General features: G+C 36.1%; 1 protein-coding gene across 2 annotated transcripts in view; it reads left to right on the top strand.

Moving 5' to 3' along the window:
* HTR7 (5-hydroxytryptamine receptor 7) overlaps window positions 1-11,546 on the top strand; it is an 82,857-nt gene extending 71,311 nt beyond the window's left edge. Inside the window, exons 2-3 of one of the 2 annotated variants that reach the window (XM_051981621.1) lie at window positions 146-898; window positions 9,782-11,546. In XM_051981621.1, the coding sequence (XP_051837581.1) occupies window positions 146-898; window positions 9,782-9,824 (796 nt within the window). In that variant the 3' untranslated portion in view covers window positions 9,825-11,546. Of the gene's footprint in view, window positions 1-145; window positions 904-9,781 lie in introns of both variants that reach the window. The other variant, XM_051981622.1, reaches the window with a different exon arrangement.
* Window positions 11,547-13,351: the final 1,805 nt, after the last annotated feature.

Below are 13,351 nucleotides of genomic sequence, written 5' to 3'. Positions count from 1 at the left end.
ACTGACCTATGAAGGGAAAACTCTTGATCCCAGCTGATTTTGTTTGATTAAGTATGAATCCTATAAATGATGTGAAATGGGAAATGTTTATTCCTCTATTTTGTAGTTATTCGTTTACATAGTAACTCTGCATTTTTTTTTTCAGGTACCTTGGGATAACAAGACCTCTGACGTACCCCGTGAGACAAAATGGCAAATGTATGGCCAAAATGATCCTTTCCGTGTGGCTCCTGTCTGCCTCGATCACTTTACCTCCTCTCTTTGGCTGGGCCCAGAATGTCAATGATGATAAAGTTTGCTTAATCAGCCAGGATTTTGGCTACACAATTTACTCCACTGCAGTTGCATTTTACATCCCCATGTCTGTGATGCTTTTCATGTACTACCAGATTTACAAGGCTGCTAAGCGAAGTGCTGCTAAACATAAATTTACTGGCTTCCCTCGGGTTGAAGAAAATAATGAAGGTGTCATTTCAGTCAATGGCATGGTGAAGCTCCACAAAGATCCTGAAGAATGTGCCAATTTTTCCAGACTCCTTAAACAGGAGAGGAAAAATATCTCCATCTTTAAGAGGGAGCAGAAAGCAGCCACCACTCTTGGGATTATTGTCGGGGCCTTTACTATATGTTGGCTCCCATTCTTCATCCTCTCGACAGCAAGGCCATTTATCTGTGGGACTTCCTGTAGCTGCATCCCATTGTGGATGGAGAGAACATTCCTGTGGCTAGGTTATGCAAACTCCCTCATTAACCCTTTTATATATGCCTTCTTCAATCGAGACCTGAGGACCACCTATCGCAACCTGCTCCAGTGTCGATACAGGAACATCAACCGGAAACTTTCAGCTGCGGGGATGCATGAAGCTCTGAAGCTGGCTGAGAGACCTGAATTTGTGCTGTAAGGTCATTTATCATTTTTTACATTGTTTGTGTCCTTTTATGTTTCCAAAACCACATGTTTATTATCTTCTAAGTGCTTCAGATCTCATCCACCCCTTCCCTTCCCATTTTGGTCAACATATCTTCAAAGACCAAATTAGTTTAAGGAGATTGGGTAAATTTGTGAAGCAGAGAAAAGAGTGCTAGACTTGGATTCAGATCCTGATTCTGCAACTTAACCTAACCCTAACTCTGGGAATAAATCATCTAAATTTTCTGAATCTTGGTTTCCTAATTTGAAAACTGAAAGATGAGTTAGACAATCTCTAATTCTCATTCTGGTCTGTAGCTTTAGGATATCATGTGTTACAGAAAGAAGCAGTTTAATTTTCTAATAGCTTGCAGCAGAGCTGATAAACCAAGAGTAAAGTTCCTATTTAGAGGAATAATACCAGGAATTTTGATGAATGTTTTCCTATATCACCATGTGACCCAGAGATGATGCTTCAAGCTTTAGTTGCCATTCAACTTTGGATTTTGTTAAATATAACCAAAACTTTATCTTTCACAGCCCAAATTTTCCATGAAGTAGGGAGGTACAGGGTTTCTTTAAGAGTTTTTGGATCAATCTGTACTGACCTTCAAGAACTGTAAGCCAGAAAGTGAATTATTTATGTTCCCTATTGGTAGGATCATCCCCCGTTACTCCTTTTATAAGTGGAAGTAGTTAATATGTATTCTGAAAATATATATACATATGTCTATGTGTGTATATATATATTATGTGTATACACACACACACACACACACACACACACACATATATACACTGGGGCAGCTAAGTAGTCTAGTGGATAAAGCTTTGGCCCTCAAATCAGGAAGACTTAAATTCAAATCTGGACTTAGATATTTACTGCCTATGTGACCCTGTTCAAGTCACTTAACCCCAATTGCCTTCAAAATTCATTTTCCTCCTACTCTTATTTTAAAAAAAAGAAAAATAAATGCATATAACATATGTATGGTCAAGCTAAAACAAATTGCTTCATTGACTATGTCCAGAAATGTAAGTTAATATATACTTTGAATGTTATATCAAAAAATGAAGAAAAAAGCTAACTATTGAGAATAAAGCTCTACTAATTCAAGTGAATTGAGGCAGTGAAAAGTCTGACTCATGAAATTTTTTTAAAGGAAATACAGTTTTTACTTTTTCAATGACACATAATAATTCTAGCCAACATGACAAGAAGAGCAGACATTTTTTTAACACCAGATTTAAAAATAAATTAGAATAATTTGTGAATGCTCATTAACTCTTGTGATCAGTCAGCAGGTATTGAATATATACTATGTAAAGATATACCAGAAATAAAATAATCCCTGGCAACAAGAAATTTATTCTCTCTAGTTGGGAGAATACCAGATAGATAATTAAGGAAGGAAACAGCATATAATAAATTTAGTTGTGTGCTAGAGATGAAATGGTTTGGGATTTAGAGGTAAAGTTCACAGTTGGAGAAGACTGGAGGGCTTCATGGAAGAAATGGTATTTTTATTGGATCTGAAAGGACAAGTTTTAATTTGTTTGCTATAAGAGTATTTTAGGAGGCATGAGTAGCATTAACAAAATCATGAAAATAGTGATTCAATAGGGCATTTGATTCAGTGGTAACTATCAAGTAGCTAGGACTAGGGAAAGGTTTGCCCCAAGGGAAAGCAAAATATTAAATTGGCTCATTAGGATGAGGCCAGATTGGATTTTAAGATTAGATTCAGGGATTTGGCCATTATAGGATTCTAATCAGAGAATACAATGAACATTTTTTCCCCCTGATGATTAACCTAGAAGTAGAAGATTATTTGAAAAGGGGGAAAGTCTGAAGACAGGGAAACCTGTCTTAATGTTAGGTGTGAAAGAGAGTCCTAGACTAGGGTGGTAACTTGAGAAATGAGTTGGGAAATGGTGAATAAGAGAGACTGTGAAAGAGGAATAATAGAAGTTAGTGGCTGATGGAGAAAAATAGAGAAAAAAAGGAATACAAGGTAACTCCAAGACTTTAACTCTAGAATAGCAAGCACTAATTGGTGTGAGGAAAATGGAAAGGAAAGCTGGTTTAGGAAAGAAGGTAATTACTTCATTTTAGACATGTTGATAATGAAGTCATCTGTGTGCAAATGTCCGTTAGACATTTAGAAATGTTATTCAATCATGTCTGACTCTTTGCGACCCCAGCTGATGTTTTTTGGCAAAGATACTGAAATGATTTGTTGTTTCCTTCTCTCTCTAGCAGGTCACTGTTTTTCAGATAAGGAACTGAGGCAAAATGGGGTTACATCACTTGCTGAGGGTCATTTGTTCTTTCCTCCAAGATTGGAAGGCCTGAGTATGATAGAAAGCAGAGGTTAGGAGGTCACTGATGTCAGAAAGACTGAATGTCTGACATAATGTCAGAAAGACTTGGGTCAAGAAGACAGGTAGAAAAAAATACTTTTAATTGTGAGGGTGACTTCTTCCTATGACAGTGGCAAGAAGGGGGAAGAGGGTAAATAATTACAATTTGTTAGAACTAGGAAAGATTTTAGAAATTATCCAGCCCAGCCCAAATCTGAGATCAAGAGAGGTAAACTTTGTACAGTTATTGGAATACCTAACTCTAGTGCCTCAATTCTTTCCATGACATCATGCTGCTTTTTCCATATATTAATAGAGATAGGAGAAAATGACTACAGGAATGGATGAACTAGTCAACGTTACTGCTTTGTGCATGACAGGAGCAGATAAGGCCACCCACTGAGCCTTGTGAGAGGAGAGAGCAGGATTAGAGTTTGAATACAGTGAAGAGGGTTGGAATAATTGTGGTGGGAAACAGGGTAGTCAGTGGCTCACAGTGCCAGAATGCTCTTTCTTATAAATTCACATCTTTGAGAAGCTAGCCAGGATAATCTTATTTTTTTCCAATTTACAGATAGGAAAATTGAATCTCAAAGAAGTGAATTGACCTGCTCAGGTCCTGTTACCAGTGTCAGATTTGGGATTCAAATCCAGGTCTTCAAGTCCAGAGGTCTTTTAGTGATATCACAAGTAATGAGTAGCTGAGAGGAAAAGCAAAATTGAAATGAAGTAAAAATATGCAGATTTGTGTTTAAAACATCCCCAAATCCTTAAGAAGGTTAGCATTTCCCTTGCAATTTTGATTACATGATTATTCTGCTTAGTAAATCTTTCACAGCACAAAAGGAATCTTCAGCCTAGCCCTACATCTGGAGCACTACTAATTCCCAATTAGTGGAAAGCAAATTAATGAGATTTTCTCAAACTGGTCAGAGAACATGCCCAGAATCAGACATTCAGAACAGACTGCATTATGGGAACTTGCATCTCTGCTTCTGAAAATTATCAGGTTAAACAGGCAAGTCCTTGCAGCTGACATCCTTCCTTTTCTTCCATAGTTCTCTTCTGCTCACCTTTTTTTCTGCCTTTTTTTCTACTAAGCAGTATTTCAGGATTATCCCTTGCCCTCTTTCTATCAGCTTCAAAGGAGACAGGAACAATTTTCCAAGGGTAAAAATAAGCAGTCTTGGAGCACAAATCTAGAACTCACTGCCTCAGTTTTTTATTATTACCCCTTCCTTTACTCCTTCCTTGCCCCCATGGCAGTCCAGCAGCTGTAACCTAAAGGAGCCCAAGAAGTTTCTGAGCCTGGGGAGGTGGAAGGTAAGGAGGGGAAAAACTATATCTTAGAACCCCTGCCTTGCTTGCCTAGGACTTAGGGTCCTATGGCTTTAGAGCAGCAGAACAAGAGGCTTCTCTGACCCTTATTGCTATAATTAACTGCAGAGTTGAAAAGGGAAGTGGACAATTCCCTAGTATTATACCTCCCAGTGAGAAATGGTAGACAGGGTTTAGTAAGCTTTTGGTCCATTTTTTTCTTCCTCCTCCCATCACCTCCATATTCTACTTTCTTATTCAAGAAAAAATGGCAGAAAGTTTGAGTGACAATGGGGGTGGAGGGGAGTTAGTGATTGATTGGGAAATACCAGTGCTATTTAAAATTGAAAAATCAAATTTAAATAGAAAAAAAGAAAGGTGGCAATGAAAATATAATATAAATGTGATAGGATTTTCAACTCCATAGGTAAAGAAAAATTTTTATAACTATTATAGCTGCTAAAAAAAAGGAATAGTTTGATTTGCTAGGTAAGAGCTGTAAGCTGTGTTTTAGCAGGTAATAACTGTCAAGAATGTAGTAGCTGATATTGTTGCACTGAGTAGGAGGCTATGAGATATTAATGGATAAATATATAAATATTTATGTTTATATTTTGTATTGATAGTTATGAATATTATGTAATTCTATTTATCAGTTAATATGTTGAATTATTAATTTATCAATTCATATTTTAGACCCTGTCCTCAAGTTCTAATAACAGTAAACTCTTCTTGTTGTAGGAAGGAATACATATTCCAATTCATATCTCTTGGTCTGGCTCAAGTGCTAATGAAGTTAGCAATTGTTAATGGTTCATGAGATCAAGGAGCCCATACCTAGGATCGAGAACAGTTTCAGTATCTTAGGCACTAATTTAAAGGGCATTTTCAGCATGTGAATACTGACATGCCAAAGGGAATCCAGGTTAATGCCAATATTGTATCATTTTGCTATATATTAACACTTCTAATTGGTCTGGCTTGAACTCAATGACATGGCTTTATGTTTCCCTTATCTAGAATCTTTTTGGGATTAAGGGAGACAATCTCCATAAACAGGACTTAGTTCTTACTAATGCTTGTTCAACAAATGCAGTACTACAAACTTATGTTGAGCACTTGCTTTGTAAAAGCATAATGCTGGTGGAGGGAACTTGGGGAGCTCTAGATGTAGTTCTTGATAATCTAGCTGGGAAGATAAGTCGTATACAAACAACTACATTGCAAATTACATTATCTTTCTAAAATAGAGGTCCAAAGTGTGGATTTGAATGTGAATTCAACGAAAAGAAGGCTTAATTAGGGTTAGGGTTGTTATATCTGTCACAAACTCAGGGACTGACTCTGGACCCTGACACTATCCTGGAAGGCAAAGGAGGAAAGGAAAAATGCATTTATATAGCACTTACGATCTGCTAGGCACTGTATTTTACAAAAATCATTTTGTTTGATCCTTACAGCAATGCTGCAAGATAGGTGCTATTATAAATCCCCATTCTTCAGATAAGGAAACTGAGGTAATAGGAATGAAGTGACTTGCCCAGAGTTAATCCAGCTAAAAAGTACTTCAAACCTGGTTTGATTTCAGCTATTTATGATTCCAGGAAGAAAGACTCCTAAGTGATTCATGGGTTAGTGTGACTAGTATAGATATCTCCACATAGAGAATCACCCTAGAAATGACTTTTTATATCAAACTCTGTGGTGGCTCCTTATAGTGTCCAACAGTGTTGTTCTACTTATTAATTACTTTTTCTTTGTTATTTGTTGTTAGGAAAATATACAAAATGAATTAGAAGTGGGATGAGGAGAAAACTTTGTGCCCAATAACATAATATTTTTGGATACATTTGTCTTTTGGAGATGTATTCACTTTAAAGAGCAATAGCATCTAATTGTAATGTGAGGAAGTCTCCCTGCATTGTATTTTGTGAAAGCAGGCATAATTTGAGGCAATTCAATTGCATTAATTTGCACTTTATATTTTCAAAGTATAGGATAACCACTTTTAAGTGTCATTGAAGATATTTAATAATTTCTGCTTGACAAAGTTTGAGACAGTATTCTTTACAAATTTTGATTTTTCTTAAACATAAAATTAACATAATTTTAAGTTTATAAAATTCATAGATAGGATAGCAAATTAAAGAAGTCTTGCAGAATTTGTCATTTTGACTTGTCAAGGAAGAGAATTTTTAGGGTTGTTAAAGAATCATGTAGGTTATTCCTTAACAAAGCAGGAATGCTTGCTTTTTCTTGGATACATATTCTCCTAATTCTCCCTTGTTTACATTTTATATTTCATGTTGTTGAAAGTTACTTCAGGATCATTAATCTAAAATATCTATCATCTTTAAAAAAAATGTGTTGCCATGGAAGATGAAAAAACAGCAGCATTAGATTATCTATCTATCTATCTATCTATCTATCTAGCTTCCTGTGTTAGTGTCTGTCTCTATCTCTGTATATCTATCTGTCTTTCTGATTTTGTGTCTGTCTGTCTATCTATCTATCTATCTATCTATCAATCTGTCTATCAGCAATTTTTAAGGTTAGCCTTGTTGAGGGAAAAAAAAAATTTGTTCAAGAAATTTATGTGCATAAGTAATACTTCCCTTCAAGAAGTTTGCAGTCTCTGTCTATATGAGGCACCGAGAAAAACACTTAAATTACACTTTAAATCAAGGTAAAAGACAAAAAAAAGCTAAATGATGTATAGATTTTTGTGAATAGATTTGTGAATGCAATAAGAATTCAGAAGACAAAAGGCTAAAGGCTTCATGGAAGATTGTGTGGCTTGAGCTGGGCTTTGAGAATTGGGTGGCATTTGGATAGACAGGAAAGGGGAAGACACTCTAGCTAGAAGAAAGGCATGATCTTTTCATGTAAAGAGATGGAAATGGCCAAGGCTTAATTTTTGAGAATAGCCTCAATGGAAGAACCTCAGAGAGTGGAGAACAATGAGCAATGTGAATACAAACATTGTTTGGAACCCAGATAATGAAAATCTTGAGTATCAAGGTAAGGAGTTTGGACTTTGTTCTGTAGGCAGTAGGAAATTATTGGAGAATTGTGAACAGAGGAATAATATAGTGAGGAGTATTTTAGGAAGATTAATCTGGTTGTTGTATACAAGGCCTGTTGGAAGGAGGAGAGATAGATAGTACTAAGGTCATCATAATTATCTAGACCCAAATTGACATTATGGTGTAGAGAAAAGAGTACTCACTATATTTGGAATCAGAGGAACTGCATTCAAATATGTGGTTCTGCTACATGCGTCATCCTGAGTAAATTACGTTGCCCCTTTGGGTCTGAATTTCCTCTTCAATAAAATGTACTTTGTGATTTCTCAGTTTTCTTCTATCTTGAAAACTTGTGTTTCTGAGGTTTTAAATGTGTCTGTGAGCTTGTGAATTCTGAGGTTATGCAAGATGAAATTTATATTGAGGGAAGTGAGAATGAAAAAAAGGAAGGAACAAATCTGAGGAAAAAAATGAACTCACACTACTTTTGGCTTCCATAGTGTATTTGAATGAATAAGAATAATGGAGCTCTTCTATTTTAAAGAAGCTTAGCAGGGCATCATCTTGGGCACAGAGAGCTCTGAATACTTCTTGTGTTTATATGGGGCATCTTTTCTATTCCAACAAATGTCCAAGGTTTCATAGCAGTCATATTTCTGATAATAAATCAGGGAGGAAAAACTATTCTCTATATACTTAATTTTGGTTGTTAAAAATGTGTTTTGGAGGTAGGTGAAAAAGGTCTGTTCATCCTACTAAGAACTATTGCAGTTGTCTATTTCCAGACCCCATTTCCAAGCTGTTACTCAGGGACTCCAAGATCCAGTAAGTATTTAAGCAGCGTAGCTTCTCTGAAATTACAGATCTAGGCCCTCTTCCTAGGTCCCGTGCCTTCTAATCCAGAACTTATAAATATTTATTTTAAGTTTTAAATTTCCTGAGTCTACCAAACGTCACTCTTGGTAGCTATTTTTAGCTATTTTTAGTGGTGGTTATTGGAATCGTTGGTAGAATGTGTGACTTAGTTCCAGAAAATTAGGCTTTCATGATACATTTTTTCCTCTAAAAACAATAATGACAGCAACAACAATAACAAAAAGATGAAGTAAGAATGGAGGCATTTGGGGAAACATTATTTCTTTCCACTTAGCATTAACTCAGCAAATATTTATTACATACTATTCTGTGTTGATGCTAGCTAGTTTTAGAGCTAGGGAGAGAGTTAAACTTGGATTTCACTGGTTTAGTGAACTCCCCAGATAGGGGAATTTCCTTTAGCAATCCAAATAATGTATTTTCTACACCTTTTGATTTTAGGGAGTTGTTTAGAACACTGAAAGACTAAGTGAATTGCCCAGAGTCATGAAGCTAGTATGATTCAAGAGCTGGACTTCTCCTGATCTTTCTGGCTTTGAAGCTGGCCTTCTACCCATTAGGTCACACTGCCTCTGAGTTTTGGAATTCAATGACAAATAATAGCTGGCTAAACTGGCTTCGTCATGAATTATGACCTGCTTGAGAACAGAGATTGTCTTGGCTTTTTTTTTCCCTCAGCACTTAGCATAGTGACTGGAATACAGTAGGTCTTAATAAATGCTTATTTACTGAGAAGGAAGATGGACATAACTTCTCTGAGATTCAGTTTTCTCATATATAAAACAAGGTTGGACTGAAATCCTTTCCAACTCTAAATCAACGATCCTATGAGTTGCAGAGAGGTTTTACTAAATTGAAAAGCTGGGTCCTAAAAGTCCAAATTCTGTATTCTTTCTGCTGCTACAAAATGTTTCCTTTTTGTGCCAAGCTTGTTATTATTCATCATTTTTCATTTCAAACAAGGTAAATACCATTCCATTTTGTAGTCAATTTTAAATGTTTTTCTTTTCCTTTTTTTGCTACAGATCACAAAAGTGAATTTCTAGATTGTTATTCAGGGCTGCTTCATAAATATGCTGAGTGCTTGGTTGCTTAAAAAAATCAGAAAAAAGACGAAATAGGGCACACGTTTTCCCTCTCAGAAGCACTTCTTATACCTTTAGAAGCCTCAATTGATTCAACTGCTTTGATTCTATAAGAATTAAATCCATCCATCAAGAAATGAAAAATCAGATTTATGGTTCTGCTAAATTATTTTCTTGTCTCTTTCCTTTTTTTTTTTAAATAGACAAAACTCTGACTACAGTCGGAAAAAAAGTCATGATTCATGATGGAGTCTGAAATCAACAAGGAGTGAAAGAGGTGACTCACTCTTAATGAAGAAGTTTCTGGCTTTCAAAATACAGCTTCTCCTGTGGGAGGAACCATTCAAATGTGACGTCAACGTGGATGATCCATTGTATGACATGTGCTGATTTGGAGAGGGATGATCACTCTCTCTTGCTTGCTTTCCATTTGTAAATCAATGCTATTGTGTACAACTAAAAATCAATGTCTGTGTATGACAGCAAGATCATGTTTTAGCAATAAGCACATTAACAAAACTGCATTCTGTAGAAGATGGAAACCCAGTTTCTAGTGCTTCACATCTGTCTAAGTCTGTATAAGTGAAAGGAAGTCCTAGTTCACAGTCCCCATGCTTCTGAGGCAAGATATTACTATGAATATTCAGGGATCATTGATGAAAAAAAGCTGTATTTTGTTGTAGGACAAATAGATATTTTTTAAGCAAACACTGGTAAGTCGTTGTGTTGAAAATGTTGCATGCCCGTGTTAGAAAACAAAACTACTGTAGTCCGCTAATATAAACCTAGTTCCAGGGCATTGTTTATTTAAAGCCCCTGTCAAGTAGTTTGGCTTTTTTTTACAGAGGCCCTTGTGTCTTTCCCATAAAAGTACTTTATGTGTTGATCTACTTATTGTTCCTATAGGACTCATGAATGGATTTAAGGCTGGAAAGGGCCAGAAAGCCTGGCCATAGATTTTGCTTTGCAAACAGTTCTTCCTCAGGGTGCTAAGGGAATGGGATAATTCATTTCCCAAGGTTCGTGGCAACCCAAGAGGGAAAAAAGGCTGCACTGGGAGCAATCTGTCATGCAACAAGCATTCATTAAGCACTTATTATGCTTGTAAGTGCTGGGATATTAAAAGAAGAAAGACAGAATAGGTTTCCAAACCTTGAATTGCTTCCTATTCTGATGTCACAGATCCAGTAACTGGCGGATGCCATTTTGTGACCAGTGTGACCAGATTGCACTTCAAGGCAGACGTGCTTGTCGCCTGCCTGCTGCTGAATATTCAGTGGGAAGAACTGCTTCCTTTGAGCATCATCATGCTCAACTTTGTGAATGAATTTGATGGAAAAAGGAGAGTGCCCTAGAGCCTTGGCTAGAAGCCTCTGAGAAGGCCATTAGGCTCATTCATTGTGATGTCTGTATCTTAAAGCAAAGGTGTGTATTGAGTGATGCAAGTCTGTCTTATGTAAAGTCAACAATTGAGGCAGGCTGCAGACAGAAATGATCCTGTCATGGATCTGACTTGTCAAACTGTGAGGTTCAATAAACACAGGATACAGGAACGATGGTAATTCTGAGACGGCAGAGCCAACGGGAGGAAGCCTTCAGCTCCAGGTGATGGATGGAGAGCCCTGTGAGCATGTGGACAGTTTTCCCCACAGTAAAGGAGACGATACGCTCCTCAGACTTTGTGGCTTTCTAACAGAGACCCCAGACTGGACATGCATGATTTTGCTTTGGCTCTGCCTCTTACCAGGATCAGAGAAGCACCTGCATCCCAGATGAAGAGAAGATGGGTACTTATCTTCTAGACAAAGCTGTGTCAATATCTTAACTGCAGACTTCATAGAGTGACTGTACATAATTATATTCATAATTTAAAAGATTAAGTATAGTAATATGAATGTTGTGTTCCATTTGAAAATGTTTTATTACATTAAATCAAATAAAGTCTATTTATAGCTGCAACAAAGTAAATGACTTTTTTTTTAATTTAAAAAGCCAAAAAGATAAAAATCATTCAATTAGTCAGCAAGTGTTTATTAAGCTCCTACTATGGGCTAGACACTCTGCTAAGTTCAAGGGAGAGATGAAAACAGACCCTACTCTCAAGGAGCTCACATTCTGTGGAGGAGAAAAACATGAAAAACATCATGGTACATATGAGATCTATCTAGAATAAATAGATGTTATCTTAGAGAGGAAAATGTTTTTGCAAGCAGAATTGGAGGGCTTCCAACAAAGAACTTGACATCTCCTAAATAGACAAGTACCAATGGCTGACTTGTAATTTGATTTTGTTACTTTAATCCAGCCAATAACATTTTTCTGAATGACATTTTTTCATGATAGCTAAAAGCTGCTGCAGTGGCCACACATACTTAGAAAATAGATATTGTTCAATTAGGTTTATAAGTAAGGACTGGTTACATTTATGATGTCCCACTACCTAGGGCCACCCGCTTATTTTGTGACTAAGACCAATGTTGGACCTATATATTGACTTTGCCAAACCTTACTTCAGTTTGAGAGTAGGGAATAGTTTCAATCAAGTAATAATTACTGCATTTATTATCTGATTAAGATATTCCCTAATTTGCCAAGTATTCAGGCAATTCTCTTTAGAAGATTCTAAAGAACTTCAGAAAGACAGCCTTAAGTTGTGAATGATACTTTTTCATCCTACATTGTTATTGGAGTGATCTGGAACTTTACAACTCCTTTAGACAATGATGAGGCTGATCTGCTTTGAGACGCTGTTTGAGAACACAAGAATTCTGGTTTTGATCTGGCTTTCTCTCCCTCTTTCTTCTTCTTGTTCTTCTCTTCTTGTTCATCTTCTTTCTTCTCGCCCTTCCCCACATGTACATAAACATATATGGAAATGCATACATTGATGTATGTGTGTAGATACACACATGTATTTGATAACTGTATATCAACATAATTGATTTCCTTTGGAACACTATGCATTTTATTTTGTTCATTTAAATTTTGTTCATCATTTCAAGAAGGGTCTATAACTTTTACTAGACTTCTACTAAGGCTTTAGGTTGCTAAAGCAAACAAAGAAACAAAACAAAGCATAAAAAACATTTTTCTTGCATTTTCTCAAACATTTTGTAACTATAAATAGCTCAGCAAAATAAATTTTAAAAATAATATTACACAGATAATATTAATTTTTGCTTTTTCTAAATTAGGAGGAAGAAAATCCATTTGTATTGTTTGCCACCTATGTTTAATCAATTTGGGAAATTTAAAAAAAGTACTTCTCTAGGGTTGCTCATTATTCTAATCCTGAAATTTGTAACTTGGTTATAGGGACTCCATTCTCTTGGATAGAAAAAAAAGTTTTTACATTTTCATTTTTACTAAGGGAAAGGTAAGGATTTTACTACTTACTTTACTAAGAAAATGCAAGGATCTTAATTAGACATGGAAATATTTCTTGATGTAAGCTTAGTTGCCCCATTAAGCTATTCTTTGGGGTCTTCACTTTCATTCTTATCCTTTACACACTCCTAACATAAAGGGGAGCAAGGATTTTTGTGAAGAACATTTTTTTAAGAGATTCAATTATAAACAGATAAAGTTTCCTTTAATTCAGCTCATCTGGAAAGAATTTTAGGCTGGAGAAGTATTTATTTCTTAATATTTTCAGTTGAACTAAAGGGAGTTTTCTAATGCTTTCACACCTATAATAGTCTCAGCAAGCCTCCCTCATCCTCATGATTGCCACTGGGCTTCACTCAGCTTCCTTGTATGTATGTTCACTCTTC

This window comes from Antechinus flavipes, chromosome 2 (assembly GCF_016432865.1).
Source record: "Antechinus flavipes isolate AdamAnt ecotype Samford, QLD, Australia chromosome 2, AdamAnt_v2, whole genome shotgun sequence".
NCBI lineage: Eukaryota > Metazoa > Chordata > Mammalia > Dasyuromorphia > Dasyuridae > Antechinus > Antechinus flavipes.
Note: the sequence above shows the minus strand (reverse complement) of the source record. Positions and strands in the feature narration are given on the sequence as shown.